Consider the following 26,470-nt stretch of genomic DNA (forward strand, 5'->3'; position numbering starts at 1 on the left):
GAAGTCGGCCCCAACGTCCCAATAGGTGAACCCCGCTTCCTTCATCAAAGAAGAAGTCTATGGGGGAGAGGTGACCCATCCCCTTTGGGAAATTTATGTTTGAGTAAGATGGCTTAGATACAAAATGGTGCTGTAATTATCATCAATTATTCAATTTGACCACATTTGTGTACTACAGCTTTATCATTATTATTATTATTGGCGTGTGTTATTAAATGAAAGCCATTTGGAAGAAACTCTAACAAAGTGGCTACAGCCCTGGACCTACGTGCTATTGCCGAGATTTCTATAGTTTATAGCGTGTTTCATCACCCCCAACTTTTCAAGTATTGTGTGTTCAACGAATAATTTTGTTTTAATTATATAGCTATTAATTCTAGTGTCTACAACCTCAGCATACGTCACTCGTTCCTGGAATATAACAAGAATACACGATGAAGAAAATTTATATATATATATAGTCTATATTTATATATATATATATATATATATATATAGATATAGAAATATATATAGATATAGATATAGTTGTACATGTAATACTAGTTTACTATGACGAAGAAGTCAACTTGTTGTACAATTTATCCGTCAATGTTGTTGCATGTATCACATTTACACAATAATGTGAACATGATTTTGCTTTATGTAACAATATTTCGTATATCCATTGCATTGCTAGTTCGATGAAAAAGCTGCAATTTATACCGATATACTGGCAGATCGGCAGATTCCCCCCCCCCCCCCCGTCTATTCATGTAAGCATATAGCGTGTAAGGTGTCACACGCACGGTTCATTGACTATCAACAGGAAATGAAGTTTATCATACGTAGAGAGCAATGCGCGTGATTGCTATGGATAGCATACTGTTTAGGAATCAAACCTATAGAATGAATGTTCACCATGAAAGGTAATTAGGGCGATATTGAAGAACTTAGCATGCATAGACTCCGGAAGTTTTATCTGCCTAATTCGCAAATGTCATTGGAAGGTCTTAGCTTTACCGCGTAAGATTAGTCATAGGGGTTCTGCTTGTATAATGCGCAAGGTTGACTTGTAATATACATTTTTGAGTAGTCAAATGAGAACTTTATTTCAGAAATACATAAAAATAAATGTGTTCCTTATACGTCATCTGCCGTACAAGCATTTGTTTCGTTATAGATATACATCCATTTTTGTTTTTATTTAAAGCCAACTTACGTTACCCCTGTCGACATAATGGTACTAACCTACAAAGCTTCAGACATGGACTATTGTATAGGGGGTTAACAATTTCTGTATCAAACACAACATACTTTAACATTTAAAGACATGTTAACTACCTGATATTATCAATATTTACTAGTTTATTATCGTACGAAGTACAAATTGAACATTTTTGAGAATGCCAAGAAACGCTCTAAATCTCATGCACGAATCTGAGTGGATGAAGGTCCTAAGACACGTGATTACCTAAGGCCGCATGATGCCTATAAATTAATCCGGCCCTACTAGTCGGGTCAATATATGGGGAAAATGGCCTCAACCTCAAAAAAATTGCAACAAAAAGTTTTTTTGCTTTAAGTCGCTCTATAGGTTACTGACATCTCCAGAAAAAAAGTCTCCCAAAATCGGACCCCGGGAAAGGGGTTAATTTGCATAATTCCAAAATGGCGGACCCCAAAGGCTTCAATGTACCGAAAACCTCCTTATACTTCAATTTTGGCATATGAAATGTATTACCAACCTATAGGAACATGATGCCAGAATACCAAATAAGCACATTTTCAATGTTATATGACGTCACCATAGGGTAGGGATGACGTTTGTGACCCAAAATTAACATATATCAGCCGATTAGGTTGAAATTAACACATAATTTTCAAACGAAACCAGGCAGATGTAATACATAGAAGGGAACCTACTCGAATTGACATGTTCATGAAGTAGAAACGACATCGAATTACGTCAGCAACCAATTGATGCTCATTTTCAAGTAGCTATACCAAGGGCGCAACCACGTATAAAAGGTACGGGGGTCCCAGTCAGATTGTGTTGGAGGCGCTCAATCCCCCGACAAGTTTTCGTTTCTCTGCCAGAAGTTGAGGTTCCACATGAGGTTTGGGCGTGAGCCTCCAAGTGGTTGTGCCCTTGGGCTATACACGTAACATTTCAGATGACATTAGGATGTTGTGGAGGAATGATATAAACATTAGGACCAGCATTCTGAGGATATGACAATTAACCTAGTGCAACAGGGTCACATATACCTATGTATTCTACACGTCAACGTCATCATCGGATTCAATGTCTGGTCCCAGTGTCTGGTTAAAGGGGTTCTCACAGAAATCCACTTGGCATGGTCCACATGCTGCTGTGCAGGGTAATCCATACCCTCGTCAAGTACATCGCCTCGTTGTACACACCGTTTGACAGTTACAATGTACAACCTTGAGTAAGCAGTCAGGGGCAGGCGACTTGTCACACATTACAGGCTTGAATAGATTGTTCTCAAGCTTCCAGCCCCAGTCCGTTGCATGGAGGTCTTTCTCCTGGCCGCACCAAGCTCTGATTTGATAGTAACACCTCATTGAGTGGAATTTCGTCGCTGACACAGTCGGGGGTAGCCGTTCTGGAGTAACAAAACCTGTCACCAGAAGCTGGAGACCTATCCTTGGGAGATGTTCTGGAGTTCGAAGTGACTCCTTCCCCCCCCCCCCCCTTCGCTTTTTGAAGCAAATGGTGTATTCCGGAAGCCAGATAAAGCACAGTTGGCGAGAGCTATTGAGGAGTTAGCAAATGGGCAGTCAGAGGCAGCGATAACCAGTGATATCCCAAAGACTGAGAGTTATGTATTAGATGGCGGTTCACTGATGCATCGAGTTCCCTGGGATAAAGGCACTACATATGACACCATCGCCAACTGTTATGCAGATTTCACCCTTAGAAACTATGGCACTGCAACTGTTGTCTTTGATGGGTACCAAGAGACACCATCTACCAATGACAGCACTCACGAGAGACGGCAACACAGGCAGCACCCACTGGTGAGCGTAACCCCTGGAGCAGTGTTCCGTGGAACAAAGGATGAGTTTCTCTCAAGGGGAAGTAACAAACAGGCACTAATCAACATGATAAGCAATAGGCTTCGAGAGAAAGGATGTCATGTAGTCAACTGTCAGGCAGATGCGGACTGTGACATTGTTCATGCCGCCATTGCAGCTTCCGAAACTGGAACAACTACTCTAGTTGGAGAAGACACCGACTTGTTGGTTCTTCTCTTGTTCTATATGAACCCAGAAAACAAAACTTTGTTCTTCCGGTCTAACGACAAATCCAGGCACCAAGTTCGAGTTTATAACATTAATGAGCTCAAACTTCTGCTGGGTCAAACCATGTGCTCTCACTTGCTGTTCATCCATGCTATTTGGTGTGGGGGAAAAGTCGTTGTTCCAGAAGATTATCGAGGGGGACAAAGACCTAGTTTCGTGTGCAGTTCGTTTTGAGAGTGTCGGAGAAACATCTGACACTATTGAACAATGTGGAAACAAAGCAATGGCGTTACTCTTTGGTGGAAAAGCAACAGAGGATCTAGCCAAGCTGAGACATAAGGTATTGAGGAAGAAGGTTGCTTCTGGTGACAAGTTTTGTTACTCCAGAACGGCTACCCCCGACTGCGTCAGCGACGAAATTCCACTCATTGAGGTGTTACTATCAAATCAGAGCTTGGTGCGGCCAGGAGAAAGACCTCCATGCAACGGACTGGGGCTGGAAGCTTGAGAACAATCTATTCAAGCCTGTAATGTGTGACAAGTCGCCTGCCCCTGACTGCTTACTCAAGGTTGTACATTGTAACTGTCAAACCGCGTGTACAATGAGGCGGTGTACTTGACGAGGGTATGGATTACCCTGCACAGCAGCATGTGGACCATGCCAAGTGGATTTCTGTGAGAACCCCTTTAACCAGACACTGGGACCAGACATTGAATCCGATGATGACGTTGACGTGTAGAATACATAGGTATATGTGACCCTGTTGCACTAGGTTAATTGTCATATCCTCAGAATGCTGGTCCTAATGTTTATATCATTCCTCCACAACATCCTAATGTCATCTGAAATGTTACGTGTATAGCCCAAGGGCACAACCACTTGGAGGCTCACGCCCAAACCTCATGTGGAACCTCAACTTCTGGCAGAGAAACGAAAACTTATCGGGGATTGAGCGCCTCCAACACAATCTGACTGGGACCCCCGTACCTTTTATACGTGGTTGCGCCCTTGGTATAGCTACTTGAAAATGAGCATCAATTGGTTGCTGACGTAATTCGATGTCGTTTCTACTTCATGAACAAGTCAATTCGAGTAGGTTCCCTTCTATGTATTACATCTGCCTGGTTTCGTTTGAAAATTATGTGTTAATTTCAACCTAATCGGCTGATATATGTTAATTTTGGGTCACATACGTCATCCCTACCCTATGGTGACGTCATATAACATTGAAAATGTGCTTATTTGGTATTCTAGCATCATGTTCCTATAGGTTGGTAATACATTTCATATGCCAAAATTGAAGTATAAGGAGGTTTTCGGTACATTGAAGCCTTTGGGGTCCGCCATTTTGGAATTATGCAAATTAACCCCTTTCCCGGGGTCCGATTTTGGGAGACTTTTTTTCTGGAGATGTCAGTAACCTATAGAGCGACTTAAAGCAAAAAAACCTTTTGTTGCAATTTTTTTGAGGTCAAATCCTATATTGACCCGACTATACGTATAAAGTTACACAGAAGACGAATACCAATTTTGAGAAAAGTCACTCTAGATAAAGCCTGAGCACGAAAACCAAATGACTTAACTGATCCACTCTCAGCCCCAGTCCCTTACATCGGGAATATTAGGCCTAAACTCCTTTGAATTCCTCTCTCTGAGACATATTTTGTAATTTGACATTCAACTCAAAACGCCGCATAGTCTGTTTGGTTAGTAGGCCCTACCGATGTACATATGTTTTTGCTATTGGCCTGTTGCACACCTGCTTGGAAAAATCTGTCCACATATTTCCTTCCACCGTTCATCTCTGCAATGCCAGACAAAACAATTACAGCTAAATCTTCTTCATTCGTCTCACAGTCGCGTAGCTCAGCTTATTGTATTTGCCTGGCTGCTCCAAATACTTGAAATAATCTAAATGCTAGAATGCCTTTCTCTTACTAGCTCAGGTAGTAGCTAAATATGTATGTTATCATCGGGACCTTTTTGTCACACACTGACATACACACACTATAGCCTTCCTTCTTTTTTTTGGGGGGGGGGGGGGGTGGGTTGAGAGCGCATCAGTTGTTTCGTTGTTTGGTGTTCGTGCCCAGGTTTTTTCAGTACCTGTGTGGCATGCTTCAAAGCACTTGTACTAACAGTATAAGATCAGTACGAATATCCTGTTTAGGAAATGCTTGGGAATATTAATACTGTCAGTACGAGTACTTCAAAGAAGTTCAAAGCATAAATTACGAAGACAGAACAAAGTATGTATATTTTGTTTTTGTATTTTTTAGATCCTCTTGCAAGCAGGAACTCGCGAAGAAGCCTCATTTACTATCAAAGCAGCAAGCTGACCGAAGTCAGTCTCTTAAATTCATATTAAACGTCCATGATTATGAATTGTCAACAACTATGTAACCGGACGACATACATTAATCTTGGAGTGACTCCAACCGGGGACCTTATGAGTGTGTGGTATAATTCACGATGATATATATAAGCATGTGGTATGATTGTGTGGTATCAGCTTATACCAAAGTGGTATAAGCAGTAGAAATTTATCACGAATGGCTTGCATACACAGACGACAGTCGCGAATGACTCACCAGACATTAACCAAGATACAGATGTAAAGGGACTGGGGTTTTGGGTGAATCAATTTGTCTGGTTTTCGTCCCCATGCTCTCCATCTTGGTGAATTTTCTTCAATAGTACGTGTTTGCTTATGTAGGCTATGTTTATGTGTGTATGTTTCTATGTAGGTTTGTATGTGTACTTTCAGTCATTGTGTGATTCTTATCTCTTTCTTGTGTCCATCATGACTGACTGTCTTACAGCTTGCTCCCATTGGTAAATTGTTACATATTTCTTCTACTTTTTGAAAAGACTGAACCGGAAATAATGTTCAAACCAGAGCAGCAGCGTGTCAATATTCGCTTCAGAGACTTATATCGTCTTGTTCGCTTTTAGAGAACTCTAGTTAATTTTCAGAAAGAGCGCCATCGATTCAAGTTCACCGCCTGAAAACGATGCCTCTTGGTCCGTGTAATCCTACAGTTAATACTTAAACCAGACGAACGCGGATCAGGAGAGGTTAGGAGAAGGGAAGGGTCGGGTTCACCAAGCCACGGTCCACCAGCAAATCCGACGATACGAATATAACAATCATGTTATGATTGTTATCAATGGGAACACCTGGGAAAATTTCCAAATCGATTTACATACGTCAGTGATCGTGTACGGTATTTCAAAGATTCAACCACTTTGTTTTCTCAATTGACCTTGAGATACGGACATATTAAATCCACTTTGTGCACTGAATTATCTATAAATATCAGATCATAACATTATTAAATGATATAAGCCCCCCACCCCACAACCCCCTCTTCTGCTCTGCCCCATCAATTTGACCTTTTTTTTTGGTTATTTCCATTCCGCGTTGTAGTGATACTATCAATATCAAGCTATATGTAAACAACTAATGAACCACATCTGATGAAACAGGCTGGATTTGTTTCCCTGGAGTTTGCCCCCATTTTGTGACTTCTCTTACAAGCTATACTTATAAGCAGACAACAGACAGAAGAAAATATGTCAAAAATCTGGTAAAGCCCCCACCCCGTCCAAGTCATAAAGACCTACCCACCCCTCCTCCCCCGAAACCATCCATTCCACCCCCTCCACCATAAAATTTAAAGCTACCTATTTCATGATGTTAAAACTAATTAATCTCAAGGTTTTACATGTAAGTGAAATAAATCCATCTACTATTAAAATAAAGAAATGACTAAATAAATGACTAAATAAATGACTAAATAAATAAATAATAAATAAATGTAAATAAAATAAACTACACTTCAACAACTTCAATCCTACCAGTAGTTTGGTTCTTCTATTGTGTTGTGTTATTTCTTGATGTCTCTTTGTTTTCTTCGTTTCTCAGTCTTTGCACAACGTCGCTACCCACTAGCCTCCCCCCACCAGAAAAACAATATGTGCCCCCCTAAAATTATTTTCGTTTTTAAAGTAGTTTCTCCTTTACCCCTAGAAAAGCACTGGGCCTCATAAAACAAAGAGATCTAGCTATTCCCTGCTGACCCCCGCTCCCCCATCAACCCCAGCTCCCCCCGCTCCCCCACCAATCCCTGTCTCCAGCTTCAAAAACACAGTGAATGAAGAATCAGAAAACACAGAAGAAAAGTGACAACAGATATAGTTTTTTTTTTTTCATTTTTATTAAGACCACTTCTAAAATAGTGATATTGTTCCTAATAAATTTACATGATATCTGATGGAGTTGTAGACATAAATGCGAAGAAAGGACAACAATTGTTTGTAGAACGTACCAAGGTTTGCAGAGAAGACACATAAATACAACAGTGAACATGACTATAACATTTAAAACCAGCCTCAAAAGTGTTTGACATGGTGATAAAAAACACTGACGTTATAAAGCATATGCGGAGGAAATAAACAGAAAGAAGACTCGAAAAGAAAAAACAGTTGTCGATTTCAACGAATATAGGATGATCTCGGAAGAACAGAGTTCTCCCCTCTCTTGACAAATTCTGGCCTGCATCAAAACAGGAATCATTTCATCATGGTGACTATGTATCATATTGACAATATAAAATACTGATTACAGAAGTTTTATTATCAAAATCTGTTGCTAGGATAATTTTTACTTTTGATTGTATTCCATATCTAAAATCAAAATGAATGACATCTACCAAGGAATTCTTGTTGTTGTTATAATTAACTAATTCAGAGTTCATATTTTAATGAATTTGTCAGAGTCAAATATTAACTTTGATGTTGATAATAACATAAGTTTACTTCCAATCGAAATCTGTGATTTTTTTTAAAAACCTGTAATTGTTTATTATGCTTTTAAATATAATTTATTCATACAAAATATAGCTGATGAAATATATTACTATGGGCAAACACTACATACAAAGACTTCTCAACTGTTGATTTTTATTCCTATTCATCTCTTTCATGCATATTCATCAATTTCATTCAGGATTGGGCTTGTCACTGCCACCCAGTTGAAACAATTCTTGTCTGTACTGCAATCATGTCCTACTTCAAAGCACTCCTACTGGCAGTATGAATATCCCTGCCTTGTTTCTATCAGATAGATGGTTAGGAACTGTTCATACTGTCAGTATGAGTGCATTGAAGCACCATATTGAAGGACAGTATAGAGTGGTATTAGCATTAGGAAACTGTCCCCAACTGGCTGGTGGTGATCACTGCTGTAAATCATGACTAATTACAATTAATAAACAAGATGGCAATGAATGTCAAATCTTCTTCAAATGTCATAAAAAATGTTATTTATAGTTTTCAGTGTCATGTTTCTTCCAATATTTCTTCAATAATTTGACTGCATTAATTTTCCGTCAGATATTATATCAATTATCAAACCTTGCTCTATAAATATTAAATGACAATTTAATAATCACCCATTAGTTAGTTCAGTGAATCATGGTTATGCAAATGACTTCAACCACATGTTTATTCATGAGATTTTTAACCTATCACCTGTGACCGAAGATCAGACTCTTAACAAACAAGAAACCAGACAGTTGGTTATTGGATGAGACGTATTATTTTGATCTGTTACAGACCAAAAAAACAGGGAAGAGATACAGATTCAATTGTTTTTTCTCAAATTGATCAGGGAACAAAGAAATCATTTGAAAATTGTCAAGTTATAGAAAATTGTTTCTGAGTTGCGTCCATCTTGACATTTTCTGGTATATGTGGCACGAGTAGAAAATTAATTCATCTTTTTATGAGTCAACTTTTCTGCTATGGTTTTATTCCAGTTCTAGTGTCTAAATACAAACCTCCTCTACATTAAATAATTTAAAACTCTCTCTCTAAAGTTGAGTTGCTTCAATAATTTGGTGACTGAGTTGTGTTTACAATTTTCTCATTGTGGTTATCTACTGTCATGGGCTAAGTATATAACAGTACGATAAAACAAGACACAAAAACTGGAAAAAAAAAAAAAAATTTTAAATCTAAAATATTTTTTTGAAATAATTTGTTTGATGAGATGGGCTTTATGAGTTACTATATCATAAAAAGAAAAGTAAATTAAAGAAAAGGAAAGAAAGAGTTGTTATTTTCTTTATTACGAGATTAAATATCTTCTCTTGTAGCACACGAAGATGAGGATCGGATCGCATCACATTACACGAGAGTAGTTTATAATACAGATTTGTCTTGTCTTAAAAAAAAAAATCATTGCACTCTTTTATGTTCCTCAAGTTGGAACCTCCGAAAAACTTCTGAACTTAAAACAGTCGCTAAGATAAAAATGAGGTAAACCTTATAAATAAGCGAGTAATAATGTAAAAAATGTAAAATATCCGAAAACAAACGAGAAAAAAACAGGGAAAATGAAACTTAAAAATCAGTCGAGCCTAGCTGTGGCTTTAAAAACTACACCAGCAACCTATTTTTTTTTTTTTTCACATTTACAAAATCTTTTTTTTTCTTCTAACATCTTATGAAATAACACTTTACAAGGTGTATACAATGATTAAATCTTAAAAAAAAGAGTGATGAATAAATATATGCACAAAATGAGTTATAAACAGATGATGACAATATCTGTTAACATCTCAAAGAAGCTGATTGATGCTGTAATCCTAGATGTAAATCAATACCACATGTTATTAATTACTTTCAAAATACTGACCAATGAAAGATTAATGAAAATATTTAAAGTTTACTCTAGTATTTCAGGTTATGTTACCACTAATCTAGAACCCCCTCCACCACCAACACAAACAGTTTCAATCCCCCCTCCCCCTACCCTCCATGTATATAGACATAATTTACTTGTGTGGTGGCGGCTAAACTGAATGCAACAGTGACAGTTCAAAAGTCTGTTTGATGCCGATAACCAGTGAAGTCTTTGACATTTGTTCATACTGATATTTCCGCAACAGACAAGTGATTGTGTTGAAAATGTGAGTTCATATCTATGTGTTTTTCATCGAAATGCTTCACCTATTGTTAACTGTCAACATGGTAGTAAGTTATGCAGAGCTAACCAACCCATCCAGTCCTGTTCAAAAACTCAAATTCTACACTTGTGATCATTTTTAAGAGTACTTTATTTAAGTACTTATCTACCTTCGTGCAATATTCAACACATCTATTTCTGAACTCCTCTATTCATTCCTTATGACAAACCTCTTTTATAAAAAGGATTGACATATAACCACTTAGTCCTCACACAATCTCTTCTTGTCTTTGTTTTAACCCTTTCAATCCCTTAATATTCCCAGCTTACCTGAAATATTCATGTACGAAAATAATTTACTAATATCTAAACATGATCGCAAAAAGTAAAAACGTCAACCTGCTATCCCTCCCTTTTGCACCATCTACTCCCTTTTGCCCCCCTCCCCCCCCCGCCATTACCCTCCTTTCCTTCAACCCACCACCTACCTCTGTCACCCTTAGTGGTTTACATCCTCTCACAACATCTTCAAAAATCAGCTCTGAGAAATGAAAATATACCTAAAGCACCCTTTGTATTTGTGAAGTATCTTTTTTTTAAATTTCACGGAAGAAAGCTGACTGGAGTAGTTTTCACTACTAGTAGAACACAAATAGCACACAATACTTCAAAAATCAAGGTTGCAGACTCAGGTATTTAACCTTCTAAGAAAATAAACAAAGAAATAGGGAAGGTAGATTGTATCACGTTTTGCCACGCTGCTCGGATTGACTTTTTCAAAACCTTGAAAAAAAAACTCAGCATTTAGTAAATCTTCTAATATTATTTTTACAGGCACTGGTGAGGACAGACCAGCGACGTATCTCTAGTGTTCCTCTAATGTACAAACATGTAGCGAACCATGTGCAGAACATCGTATGTACCTTGCATTTTTCGAGTCTTTTTCAAGCATTTTCAAGTCTTTTTCAAACATTTTCAAGTCTTTCTCATGAAAGTTCAAGAACATTCTAAAGATTAATTTTGATCATTTCAAAGACTGTATGACAAGAAAACTTTCATGTAAGGAATTCAATTGTTCAGACCAATCCAACTTGATGATATTAACAGCAAAATATGAGAATGAGACATTTTTCTATCTCTATTCTGACCTTTTTATATAACTTCTTCCAAAGCCATGAGAATCATGTGTCATTTTGAAATCATTTACAGCTAGCGGATAGCCGTGGTTTTGAGACCTTTGCGAACAAAACCATCTGATTCTTCAGGCAAGTAGAGTGCTATGCAGGAACTATTAATAAAGAGGTAGAAATTTAATCTGCACTCTCTGGTTGACACCGGATTCTTGGCATGAAATGTCACCAGAAGAAAACCTTACTCATATTTCCCACTGTAACATACTCATATCAAAGATATTTAACCTTTGCCCCCAATACACATGAAACGTATTCCTGCCTTCCAGTGGGAGATGTATAGTAAGGAAGGGGGGGGGGGTTATAATCCACAAACAGTTGGAGACCAAATTTTCCTGCTGATTAATTTCACTGTGACAAATGCCAAATCTTCATGTATAGGTTATTACACATTACTGTGTAATGTGTCAGATACCAAGATCTATTGTGCATTGCAAACAGATTTGAGAGATGTTACATATTCGTAAAGTAAATTATGGATGGCTCCTGTTCGTTACCTTCTGATATTACACAGAATTTAAACACACACACTTTAATGATAGTGTTGGCAAAGTTAGGAAAAACCTGGTAAGAATCTACACCTATAGGAAACTGTTCCTCTCTTTTTGTTTGTTTTTTGAGACATCATAATGTTATGAACCCCTTTTTGTCTGCTTATGAAATCAATAATAATTATTCACTATGAATATTCATATCTATGAAATTCTGAGAAAAAAAAGGAAGAAGAATAGAGAGAGAGAGAGAGGCAAGATCCTGCATTTTGGAAATAACAGATACGAAAGGGAAGTTGGTTGGGAGGACAAAAAAAAGAAAAAAAGAAGTAACCTCAAAGGATTAGAAAGTAAATATATGATAAAATGTCTAAAAGTGAAAGTAAAAACAGGTGAAAGATAGCATACATTCATAGTCTAAAAACCGAATACAATGGCTTCCACCAACTTTGTGTCCTCCGACTGAAGCACCAGTCCGTGGACCCGTTAAAAGGTTTTCATGCGTGACAGGCAAGATTGCGTAAAAGTTGGCCACATCAGTGAACTGCTCCTCTCCTGTTTCCGATTTCAGGAAATCTCTCCCATATAACTGTCTGAATCCTCCATTTTCTGGGCAAGTCACGTGAGGAAGCTCTCTGTGCAGTGTTAGCTTAGTCAGTACGGTGTGTATCTGGCGTAGGCTCCTCTGTATAAACTTGCCTGCAGATAAACACAAAGAGTTACAATGAAAATAAAAAGAGGTATATTCAACGATATTTTACTCAGTTTTATGCAGAATGTTTCCTATTATACAATTGACCAATTGTTAGCTCTACTCTTTGTTAAGAAGACAATGTTTTAGTACATTGGGTTTGATCCCCCCTCCCCCACCCCTTTTATTCAACAGTGAAGTAATTTCTGCATTATTTATAAGAGCTGCTAATGTATTAAACAACACCGCTATCTCACATTTCATGTCAGTCTTTTGTAAAAAAAAAAACAATCAGAAAAACAGGAAAAAAACCCAGAAAAAACCCATGGGAACTAGACCTATTTTTATGTTTGGTTAAATTTGTCTTTGACCTAATAGAATTGATCAGTATGGTACTAATAGTTCACTATAGTGTCTTTTTTAATGAACTTTCCTAGTATGTCAGATATTGTGCAAAGTGTGTAACTGAGGTACAATAAGGTGTGGTTTTCTTTACTGTTGTGCTTGTGTGTTTCTTTGATTCTTGCAGTCGAATCCTGTTTCGCAATTTAAACTCTACATCCCTACAGACTACCATTCATTTACACCCAACATTTCAAAGGAAAGCTATGAATTTTTACTGCCATCAGCAGAAGGTTCAATTAATAGGTGGTATCAATTAATTTTATCAAATTATTTAAAATGAAACCTTCAGCACAAAAGTTTTAAACTAGCCTATGGTAAAAACTACCTTTAATTTATATTCACTTGATTTAGGATAACAACTTCAAGCCAAAGTCTTGTATGTAAAATAGGCTAGGTTGGCTACATCCACTACAAAAGTGTGGTAGGCAATATGCTAAATATTGATGGTTTTTTGACAATGACCAGACCTTCTCAAGGTTTTATACAGTATATGTTGTTGTGACCCTAATGCTAATATTATACTCTTTTGTGCACATACTGTAAATTTACATGGTATGGAAATGCTAAGCTGCAAAAGCACAAACACAACTATTTTAAGTGACTTCACAGATCAAAGCCAATCCCTTTTTATTTTTACTTTATGATTTAAGACAAATAATCATGAAAGTAAGAAAATGGGATTTCCTCTGCCAGTTGTTGGCAGAAGAAAATTATTTTCCACAAGACTGAAAGCTCGTTGAATCTCATATACCAGACGTAGAAAATCAATTTTTGTCAACCATGATATTAAAGATTAATTGAAGTAGAGTGTTAGCCAACATTGATTTTTTCCTTTATATTGAAGAAGCTGGGAATGAAAAATATCCTTGAGGGCTGCAATCAATCGTTATTTTTAAAATTGGTCAGAATTGATTTATCATCAAATACCATCGCAGAAATTATGAATGTCAAAACGTCAGTGGGATGGTTTTTTATAATGTCAACGTTTTAAAATATTCATCAGAAAACATTGAATTTGGGCCCTATTAATGACCTGTATGGTTTTCATTACACACCATAAGGTATTGATTTATCTTATCCGATCTATTGTTGATTAATCCTATTAATAAATATTAAAATAATATAGCACAAATATTAGCTGCTAACTGTTTTGAAATTGTGTGTCTTGCTGGTTCATTATTGACAAACTGGTGGTTATCATTCAACATCTATTTTTATGGTAAACAGAGATTTTGCTGAGAGTTTGAGAGTTTCTTGTTGCAAATCTTCCCTTTAATTGTTCAAGATTGCAATTATCTTGTATAAACTTGTTGATCAGAGGAATCGATTCTTGCAGATAGTCAGTGAAATGCATCCTGATTCTACTGTTGATGATTCAGTCAAATATTTAAAAAAAACAAAAAATCAAAAAGACTCAAATTACCAGATCATACTTCAACTTCCAAACATTGCTAAAAATAATATAATTTTTGTCTTTTGAAATTTTTGATTAGGAATTATTAGTCCTTTTTCAGACTGCCAAAAACTAATAAGGAATACAATATATCTTTGACGAACATTTTATGATACGTAACTGAGCAAAGCCTGTGAGATGCAGAAATGAAATGCAATTCGTTGTGAAATAAAAATTTGAGTAATTTTTAAGTGTCATCTTAGTCCAATAATAATAATTTTAATAGCTACTACTAATTAAAATACTCTTATTTCAGGTAAGTTTAAGCAGAAAATATTCAACTTACTTTAATCTTTCTATCATAATTCATTTGTTCTCATAAATTATATTCACATTTCGAGGTTAAAGGAGAAGAAGAAGAAGATGAAGAAAACAAAGGAATAATTTAAAGAATGTGCTCTCTACACAGTATACAGCATGTGGGAAAAAGGCACAGCGTGTGTGTATAGACTAACTAACATATGATAGAGAAGAGTTTAAAATGAACATTATATCTAAAGATCAAACACAAATACAGGAATATCTTGGCATTAATTATTCTAAATAAACTAAACACATTCCTTTTGCAATTTTGATGAACAAAGCCTACAATTGTCTCACTATTTTCCCTTCTCCTTCTAATTGTTATTTTTTGGGGCGGAGGGAGGGGGGGGTGGAACTATTCCTCAATGAAGCAACTACCATAAACTGGAAATTAATATCCTATATGTGTATGTTTTACAAAGAGCTCTGTATGGTAAGGATTAGTTGTATAACACCAATGGTGTGACTATGAGCAATAAGACACTAATACTTTTGTATGAAGCACATACTGAGTTCATTGAAACCTAAACTAACTTCCTAAAATAACATAAATAAAAAAGGAAAATTGAAATAAAAAAAAAGAGAAAAAGGATAATAAAACGGAGGGAAAAATCCAAGAGTTTTTTTTTTTTCTTTTTCTTATTTTTCCTTATCTCAAGCAAGTATGGTGGTGAAGTCTTTGCAATTATGATATCAGAGAAAGAAAATTTTGTTCTGCCGTTCCCAAATATTTCAGAAAAAGAAAGAAATGAAAGATGTAGACAAATGAATAGAAGAATCAGCAGATATGTTAATACCACCATCAATATTCATACATACAGATGCATATTCATCATACTACAGATCATTCAACCATTTAGCATTCAGTTTCAAAAGGGTTGATGGCACTAAACCGTGCAACAGTGACACACTCTCGCCTCCCAGAATCCTCCCGGTAAAAAAAAAAAAGTTGTAAAAAAAATTTGTCATTACAAAAATGAAAACTAATTAGTGTTTAGCGTTGGGGAAACATGTTCGTTAAATTCTGGTCTCGTTAGAATTCTCGCCTTAAGTATTTTTGTCCTACTGCCTATCACTGGGAAGACTCTTCTCAGATTTTAAGACATTCAGATTTCCTCCAGGGCTTTGTAAAATTTAATTAAATCTGTAACTTGGATTGTTCATAAAGTGTGTTACTAACCACATTTATTATAGCCCGAAACATTTTCCTTCTGTTTCGTTCTGCTTTCTTAATACTTTTGTTTTAGGTACGAGACTAATCTCTGCTTGAAAGGACTAATCTCTGCTTGAAAGGATCTTTCAATAAATGATATATTTTTCTTTCTTTAGATAGGGTGGTGATATTTATTTTCTTTGTCAAATAATTTGTTAAATGTTTCATGGGAATGTTCCTCTGAATAATGTTATTAATAACTATCTGAACGCTTCCTTTACGTGAAGTATAAAATTCACAAGTTTGCATGATCACTTGACAAAGCTTCAAAAAGAACAAACCGTTTTCTACTAGCTCAAAAGATTCCCACCTATTTTAGATGGAGAAGAACCAAAACATTTACATGGTTTAACAGATTCACTATTTCAATTCTAAGCAGTATATGCAACATCCATGCGACCACCAACTTTGGAACGTTATCATCACCGGTTTACAAACTTTGCGCAAATTATTGCTTTATCTACGACAACAGTGATGCACAGATACATTAAGACTTGAAATCAATAAATGAGCACATTGATAAATATTCTATCACAGCTGAATATCACAAATAACACGAGAAATAAAACACACAGAGAAATACATTCCGCATACATTCACTACAATGCATACACAAAGCAGGCATTTATGAACAGTCACTATACATTCAAATACTACATGTAACATTCAGCGTTCGAGTATACATTCCATCACGAATGTGGAAGACTGACACCAATCTGCTGCCCTCTCTGTCATCTTATCTGGTACAGACAGGGAGACCACTAGCACATTAAACAACAGAAAACTGACTGGGTAGTCTATTAGAAAACTTGAAAAGAGCAACGAAATTAGTCGCTAGAATTGTATTCACATTTTAGATTTTAAGTAGCCCCGAAGTCAAACATCTTTTTCAAGAGTGTACGTTGGCAGTTGTTTGAAACAAAGTCTGGTATTCATGTTCTTTTTATCATTATCTTTTGGTACTGAGCAAGGTTGACAGGTGGGGAGGGTGAGGGAGACTTTGCAATCAGGTTGCTCATTCTTTAACAAAAGAGCCAAAAGTTTGTAAAATATAAATCATGATTTTGATAATGGGCATTTATAGGCTACCAATCAGTACCTGACAGAGATGAGTCAAATCACAGAATAGAAATCATTCTTTTCACCTTTAACGATGGAATGAATTATCAGACTAAGAGAAACAAAAAAACACAAAATCATGAAAAAAACACAGTCTCACAATATTTTTACAACAATCCAGAAAAATATGAACATGAAGGGAAGGCAAGTTTTTCACATTTACAGCAAAAACGACTGTCCTACTTGATCTGTTTCTGTCGACTAGCACAGAAGTGGTTAATAATTAGGGTCAAAGTTCAAACAGTTTGCCCTAATGATAACAATGATCTTGAAACCCAGAACTACAAAGTTCAATTGCAGCTATAAATTGTCTTTTGTCAAATGACCGGTTCCATCTTTTTTTATTTTGTTCTCCCTTTTGTGGCGTCCTAATGGCAGACAAAAGAAGCCACCCCCCCTCCAATAGACATTTGCATCATCCAAATCACTTCCCTTTTGAATGTTCACCAGTAATTTAATTCCACAACCAATCACTTCAGACTACATTAATCACACAGACTTTTCATTTAACCAATCTGACATCTCATTGGCTGGCAGGCGCAATCGGGATGAACGGCAACAACAACGAACGAAACATAACGAGGATGAGAGAAGAGAGTGCGGGAAGAAGGATGAGAGACAAGGCAGGAAGACTGAAGCTAGAGAGAGTGACGCTACGGCATAAAAACCTGAAAGTGCTGGCGTCTGATCTACTTATGATGTTTTGCATTACTGCAGCAGTGTATAATACAGAGGCTGAGACATGACTATGACACAGCAAGACACATCAAGAATACTATTCACCACCACGACTGAATGAGTAAAGAAAAACGCCAAAAAAAGCAAAAAAAGGAAAAAAAAAAAAAAAAACTCTTTGACTTTACCCGCGCTATGGAAGGGTATCTTACTCCATAGGCAGCTGCAGCGGGTCCGATAGCTGCCGCGTGGTAGGGATCCGCGGCATAGTCCCTGGCGTAGGGGATGGCGTACGCCGCCGGGTACCTGCTGATGTAGTTACCATAGGAGGCCGCAGAGGCTGCAGCAGTCTGTAAGAGAAGATCGGTCTGCATGGATGGAAGGTGGTCCCAGAGGTTGCATGGGAGGGAGGGATGGGGGGGAAGGATGATGTGAGAATGAGATAAGGAGAGGGAGAGAGAAAAAAGAGAGAGACCAAAATGGATGGTTAGTACCACAGTCATGCCAACACATGCACAATTCAACCAAAAAAAAAAAGAAAAAAAATAGAGAAAAACAAAGAAGTTATGATTACATTATATGTTAATTCCCCGATGACAAATTAAATAACTAGCATGCAACCTTTGTTTCTGGTCTTCAGAACTAACACACAAGAGATTTAATAACAAGCATTAATATTAAAGAGAAACACAAGTTAAGTATGTATATATGTAAAGCTATGCACAAATAAAGCTATTCTCTGCTTTCACTTCAACAACAAAAAATAGATTGATTTTTTAAATATTTTTTGAGAAAAAAAATGCTACACCAGAAAATGCAAACAAAATGATCTCATAAAACTCTATGGTACGGTAACTTGGAAAAGTGTATGGGGTGATAAATAAAACATCCCCCCTCCCCACCCCTGCATTGCAAAGTGTCACTTTTGTCAAAACCAACTCTATTTCTAAGGTTTTTTGACATCTCAGTGATAGACCACATATTTATAGGGGCTAGGGAGAAGGATTGAAACAATCTCTTTGCACCATCCTCTGTATTTTTTCCTACCGATTAAGTCAGATTATCTCAACCAATAAACATTAGTGAGCCATTGACAATTTCCATGATCATGTGACAAGGTCGTATGTGTGTGAATGAGTTTTAAATACATAGCATGCAAGTACTAAATGGTATAATAAAAATTAAGTGGAAGGCACCAACAAAATACTCCCAAAAGTCACTTCACTCTATATCTGGACAATCTGATTGTAAAATTATCACAAATATCAGTATTAATATCAATATTATCAGTTTTCACTGGATTGTTACAACTTCACAAATGATTTCTGACAGCTACTAAATACAGTTTCATTTCAAATACTAGAGTTGACATATACTGCTAACATCAACAACCACAGAGTTAAAACAGGAGAACATTTTGAAAAACAGTTGTCAGAATTTTCATTTTCAGCTCCTACGGCTCCATCAATGTTCCTATCTCCCCTTCTCCTAAGCTTTAATTGTGAGCTTCTTAAAGTTCCTTCACAACTTTAATTTCTATTTTTAAGATGAGGTCAGAAGAGAATAGAGAACTACCTGTTTTCTTTTCAAATTTTTATAATTCGATATGTTATTTTTGCTAGTGAATACCGCACCCTCTTTGCACTGTTCTGGCTAGAATGTTTCTCCCAATCATGCACCTCCCCCCTCCTGCCCCCACCAATTGATTACAATGCGTTTATGTAATTTAAAATCATGCATAATTTTCACTGATATCCATATATCTATCGATTGAAGAATTTCTAAATAATTTTTAAAATGTGATATTGATGAAAGCAACATTATGTAATGAATCAGGTATATTACATAATAATCAAGATACACATATCCATGTTTTGTACAGCTAGCATGCCAACATGCACCTTAATTTATTACAACTGTATATGAACTAAATAATGTTGTCAATCTGTCCCTCCCTTAAAAAACAAATGGATGTATATGACACAATACACCAAATGAAAGGTAACATAGGGTGAGACAACCCACAAAAAACCTGCCACCACAACTACTTTTTCTCCCCCATAATTACACAATTTACTAATCCCCCACACCCCCAATCAATAGAAATGTTATCTGATTCAAATCCCATGGTAAATATCAGATCTCAATAATGATTATACCCTTGTAGAGCACTAAATATGCAAAATTACTGACAGATGTGTTTTTTTTCTCTTTACTAATTTAGATTTTGTTTGGAAAATTGCAATCAGACCATAAATTGGAAGTATGTATAACAAAGTGAAACATGGAGTTGTAAATAATAGAAGAAACAACATCACAGCATGCACACACGAGTAGTATCTCCATTGTCAGCCATTTTGGTTTAGCTATATACACTGAGAGACATTAACAGAGCTCAAGAATAAGATGCTCTTAATAACAATCTGGACACCGTCAAGGGCTGATTGCATCAAAATACAGATAGTGATTGCTTTGTGTTCGTCAGTTTAATTCTTTTCATTCCAAACACATAAACTTTAGATTAAAATATTCTAAGAAAGAGTAGAACTTCTATATTTATCGACAATATTGGGTACAAGAGAACAGAAGCTTTGTGAGTTGGTGTAAAACAATGGCTGACAGAGGAGATACTTTAAATGATATCAGTGTTTCTTCTGTGCAATTTTAACAACTCCATGGACCACAGCTGGTCATGCTCAATCTATGATATGGGTCATTAGTATATAGCCACTGAAATATGCTAAAAAATTCACACAATTGGTCACTCATTTTCAAACTTTTATAACAGTTTATACCGCCAGTCTCATTCTGCATTTTACTACACTGAGGCATTCAATAAATATACTGTATCTATTACTGGACAATCGGCAATATCCGATGAAAATTAAAGAGGAGCAGATGATTTTGCAAGGAGGTTCTTTTGAAAGACTTTGATTTGTTTTTTTAGCGAGGTTAAACTTAGGACCGCTACTGGTGACCGATACACATACAGAAGTCCCTTTACCTGGAATCGTTCCGCAGCTGCAGCAGGGTAGAGGGAGGCAGACGCTAATGCCGCGGCATCTGGATAGATGGCAGCAGTCGTTGGGAAGCCAGGTACAGGTGTGGGAAGTGCGATACGATGAGTGGCAAATGGACCTCTGACGGTACGACCTCTCCCTAACGCAGGTTGAACTCTCAGAGCACCTGCAAGGAACAAGAGAAGACAATATGCTTTCATTTCAATGGGACGACATTAAAGAAAAGAAAGGGGGGGGGGGGAGGGGGGGAGGAGGAGATATCAACAGTGGAAAGAAAAGAGAGTTAGATTAAAGAGCAACGAGAAGCTGCAATACATAAAGAGATACATTTATTGTGACCGATATTGAGATGGAATCCTGACCCAATGTTGAACACCATGAAAACAGTGTTGGCTACATCTCTCAATGGATCATTTTTGTTTTTTTTTAAATCATGACGGCAAGTTTTTGCTCTATTCGTTCGTAACTATATTTCTTCCTTAAGGATCAAAGCTTCTCGGAGTATTATACTAAGGTTGACGACCTTGAAGGAAAGAAGGAAGGAAAAAAGAAACTTGCCGAATACAACATAATTTATTCCGTGTAAATAAATAACTCTGCTCATACCATGATTATATAATCTTGTAACAACAAAGGCTATCAAAGGTGAACAGGGGGTGTGGGAATAGTGCAGTGAAAACACAAAGCGAAAAATATTGTAATTTTCATAATGACATCATATATATATATATATATGCGACACATGCACAAAATTTGGAAAAAAATTCTCTGCAACATACTGGATGGGTTTCACCTGACAATTTTTGTGACGTAACCTTTTGACCCTTCCTTACCATTTGGAGGAACAGCAGTATTCTTCTTTGTCATAACTCTCGCAGTAGCATTATTGACCTGTAGAGGAGAAAACTCAGGAGTCTTAGATCAGATAATTGCAACGAAAAAGATATGAAATGATTCTATCAAATTAACTGGGAATTGATCAAGAGGCATTAGACTCCTGAAGTCTGTCTAGAGAAAAGCTTGCATTTGAAAATTTGAGTTTTTATTTCAAAATAAAAGAATTTTTAAGACTAACTGTATCACCAAACATTATATTGGTGAAAAAAGATACTTCTCTATCTGTGAAATGATGATACACACCTCCCAATAATGAAATGAATAGAGGGGGGGGGGGGGGGAGAGGACGGAAGGAAGGGCTGTAATACTGAACAACTGAATGTGAGATAAACTGCCTCAGTACAGCTATATGGTCTATTTTCAAACTTATCCATCTAACCAAATGGTACCTTAGTCATTCCAGCTATGAATGACAATTTCAGAATCTTCCCAACAATATGAAGTTGGGTAGTTCTTGTCCAAACAGGGATCAAGGAAAAATCAATTCATCATTCAAATCCTATATAAATATCTCACTGGTCTATGCAACAAACACAAAAACACCTTTCTTTGCCTTTCTTGTTTTGCCAAAATAGAGTGATAAAATCAGTAGGGTTGGGCCCCCTTTTGCTATAAGGCAAATTTCTTTTAGTCTACCCATGCAAAGGAAATAGAATTTGGGAGAATATTTTATGCAAATTCAATCAAATCATCACTTCACAGACAAAGAGAAAATTGACATAAAAGGAGACGTTCACCATCATTAAATTGTTTAATTTTCAAGGCTGATGAGTCAAGGTAGAAACTCTAACATCGTTATGTAAATTTCCTCAAGAAAGTGATTATTAATACATTCCCTTCATTCACAAAATTTGGTAACGTTGGTAAAAACATCGCCAGTTTCGTTGACTAATTTTAAACACTTTTATGTTTTGTCTGGATGCATTATTGCAAATTCGCTTGTGCGTGTGTGTGTGCATGGTTGCGTTTTATGGGTGTTTCTAATTAATTAATTCTACAATCAGCCAAAAATAAGAGTGAAAGTAGAAAACTATTTTCATTTCATTCAAGGAAGTCAATATTGATTAACTGATGGTTTAATGATGAAAATATTTGTGGTTATGTGAAGAGATAATTAATCGGTATTAAAGAATTAGTTCTAGAGTCCTCGGAGCGGTTGCAATTTTTTGCATGTTTCGGGATCTACATCTTCACGGTTCTATTGCAAATACGACAGCATTGCTGGTTTAAATTGTGATCAATTTTCAAAATTTTTGGAGGAATATTTACTTTCACAACACCAACGTGTTTTGCAAGTGCAAACACTACACAATTACTACCGAAGCTAGATGTACTTTTTATTTGATACATCTGAACGTTTTTCAAATAATAAATTTTGAACATTTCTCGCTCCCAACTTGATTTTTTCTGTTTCCGTAATGACATAAGAAACAACTTTCCAAAATCAGCCACCAAAATTTATGGAGAGAGGATTTTTTTGGAACAAGAAATAAATTAAACTAGAGATTGGCAGCTTTTTTAAAATCTACACTTTTTCATCAAATTTACCATCGACGACGGCGGATTTTCAATTCAATGCATTGCCTTAAGGAACCAGAACGCATCGATTTCTTGAATCCTACACCATGCAAAGGGTTTGGAATCAAAAGATAAGAAATGGCTGTATTGCGTTATGCAACCCGTCAACAATTTACGAGCATTTGTTACAATTCTAGAATAGTTAAATTAAAACTCAACTTTGACATTTCATCACGTCGTCAACTACAACGTTATTTTTTTCCTTTCTTCCGCACACTCCAAAGTCTTTTTGTAGAATTTTTCTTCCCACTGGGGGAAATGCCATTTTCATAATATAATTTACTAATATGTCATTTATCAACCCACAGCCCTATAGCTGTCTCACCGTGTGATCGTACTTTTCGATTCTACTTCGTGTCCGTCCAAGGCTAGTGTTAGTTTCCCCACCATATTTAATCTAATAATCGCGACACTTTTTCACCGAATCAATGAAAACTACATATTTATTAGAACCGACCCAAGAACACTTTGTATTCAGGGATTCCATTGGCTCAAGGCTACTACGCTATATTTTCTTTCTTTCCAAGTTCATGAAAGGATGAATTTCTCTTTTTCTTTTGGCGAGGGGGCCGGGGGAGAGGGGTTAAAAGAACACCGTTGGCTGTTTAATTTTAAAATTAGTAACACACATCTTTGCCTTTCCTTTGTTTGCTCTGATAGCCCCGATTGTTTTTATGAGTCAGTATAATGCTTGGGCAGTGAGTATCACTTTTTCAATGATTTGGTTGATATTTTTCAAGTATTTACGGTTGACCTTTCACCTTTGACAGTTGTGTAGATGACTAACATTATACAGAATGGGAATCTGTATTTATCTACAATGTGTTCTGTAGTTTCTATTTCTATTTACTCATGTGTGTGTGTTTTATTATTGTTTTAAAATTTTCTTGATGTATTTGTGATGGCAAAGAATCATGTTTCATTTAAGAAAAGTTACCCATCGAAGATCAAGTTACCTTGTTTCGCTTCCCAAAATCAAACTAAATATTGCAACATTTGATTACGAGGTGAAATGACTTTCTTGACCTGCTTGAGGTATGATTTTAAAATGTGAGCGTTCATTAATATGCATGAATATGTAATTGGTAACACTAAAGTTCCACACTTGACTCATCAACCTACTCCGACCTCCCCCCCCCCAAAAAAAAAAGTGAAGAAGATAATGCTCTCTTGATATAGAACTTAAAGATATACATATACAATTATTTAACATATATAATAGTCCCCAAACTCACCTCTTATGATACTTTAGGTCACTTAAGGTTTAACGAGCAGTGTACTTAACACATGACTACAAACCGAGAGTGACTCAAAGTAACATTAGAGAGTAAAGTGTGGACCTTGAGATGCATTTTGGCAGGTATTTTATCGTAAAAACTTTAAAAAAAATATCATTTTGAAGTAGCTGGTTACATTTCGTACACACTTTACTCCTCTTAGTATCATAGGTCTAATGGAATAAAATAATGCAAATTACCAGGTATAAATTATATAAAATATTCCATGAAAATAATGAGTTATTACTGGTAAATTAGCATCATAAGTGATCAAAGTAGAACAACTTGAAACCAGCAACACACATGGAAAGCATGTATATAGGCTATTAAAATACTATGAATGTGTTGACATTCTGAGCTTTGTTTTAATGTTTCTTCTGAACAGTTTTCACCAGATTATATCTCAACTCTTTTAGCTTCTGCCCAGACTGATTAGTTCAGCATCCAAGCAAAACTTGACGGTGGGAGAAGCTATAGTGTGAAATGCAACCAACTACTTCTATACCCACACTTTGTCAAAAATATGAATAAAAATAAAAACTACATCATCGCATGACAGAAGTATAGCCTTGATAAGAAGCATACAGTGTAGATATGTAATTGCATACCTCCAGCGCTTCTGTGAAACACAACGGACTACTATGATAGTGTGGCTGTGTAAAACTCTAACTGCTAATACAAACAACAGCAATGCCAACTGATTAGATCTCTCATAGAGAAAAGAAATTCAGCATATTGCCATATGCTCATAGATTTGATAATCATAGTTTAAATTGAACTTATTAGCATATAATGGAAATCATATAGATTCATTTTGTGAGCTAGGGCAAATGTAGCAGCTAAAGTAATTGCTTTCTGATTAATTTTGGAAATGTGTCAGAAGTAAAATTAATCTCTTTCTATACTATACATCAATGAGCATCATAGATGGAAATCTTTTTAGTTGGGGATGTAGGACACCCTATTCTGTACCCCTCTCCAAAAAATGTCTAAATTCAAGAACAGGGCCTTTTGTTTCCTACATAAGTAAACAAACATGCTCCTCCTCAATTCCCCCCCCCCCCTCCACCTTTAGATTGGAGATTTTTCAGGGAGATCGAGAATTTAACTTTCCTACTGAAATAACAATTCCAAGCTGTTCCTCCTCCCCTCCTGACATGTATGGTGTCCTTATCATTCCCCCACCTTTCTCCCACCCCTTCCCCACTTTTTCAAATCCACATAAAATGATGATATATACTTTCATCTAGCTGTAGCTATTAAACTTAATTATCAAACTCACTCAAGGGCAGTTGATAGTTATACATTTTAGAAGTCAAAATAGTAATCAAATTTTAATGGCTTGCATTTAACATCACACCTTGCCACCATACTCTTTGCAAAATTTTAACCGTTTTTATGATCTCCGTTATTTGCGGAAATTGCGATCTGATGAGACTTATCAAGGCCACACTTTTCATGCACAGTTCATATGTACTAAGAGTCAATGAAAAAAGCAATAAACACATGAACATCAGGGGAAAAAAATGAAAAAATGAAAAAACTATCTTATGGTGGACAGTCTCTCATCAAGCAGTCACATGGGTTTAGGTATAAGGTTTAATATACCTAATGTCAATTATTTCAAGAAGAGGAAACCCACAGAGATGTTAAAGAATGTCAAAGCAATTAGACTTCAAAAGGTATGTCCATATATGGGATATATATATATTTTGGCATGAAACTCAATATCCAACAGTAATAATGCCTTTTACATGAATTTTAATGTTGACATAGGTAACCAAAATACAGTGTTGGCAAATCTTTTTATTCGTTTTTTTTTTTCAAAATATGTGAAGCATTTTTGATATCTGAAGTTTGTATCATTGATTAGCAAATTGATGATGAAATTATGCAGCTTATCAGCAGGTTTAGTTCTTAAAATCAATCTCT

General features: G+C 36.2%; 1 protein-coding gene across 18 annotated transcripts in view; it reads right to left on the bottom strand.

Annotated features, from left to right (window-relative positions):
- Positions 1–8,424: 8,424 nt before the first annotated feature.
- The window catches only part of LOC139959624 (RNA binding protein fox-1 homolog 2-like), a 226,523-nt gene continuing 208,477 nt past the window's right edge, over positions 8,425–26,470 (bottom strand). For 16 of the 18 annotated variants that reach the window (XM_071957392.1, XM_071957386.1, XM_071957389.1 and 13 more), the window contains 4 exons: positions 21,620–21,677; positions 20,771–20,952; positions 17,955–18,134; positions 8,425–12,606 (listed from right to left, as the gene is read on the bottom strand). In XM_071957392.1, coding sequence (XP_071813493.1) covers positions 12,562–12,606; positions 17,955–18,134; positions 20,771–20,952; positions 21,620–21,677 — 465 coding nt within the window. In that variant the 3' untranslated portion in view covers positions 8,425–12,561. The remainder of the gene's footprint in view (positions 12,607–17,954; positions 18,135–20,770; positions 20,953–21,619; positions 21,678–26,470) is intronic. The other 2 variants (XM_071957387.1, XM_071957388.1) reach the window with 2 other exon arrangements.

The sequence above is a fragment of the Apostichopus japonicus genome, chromosome 19 (assembly GCF_037975245.1).
Source record: "Apostichopus japonicus isolate 1M-3 chromosome 19, ASM3797524v1, whole genome shotgun sequence".
Lineage (NCBI taxonomy): Eukaryota > Metazoa > Echinodermata > Holothuroidea > Aspidochirotida > Stichopodidae > Apostichopus > Apostichopus japonicus.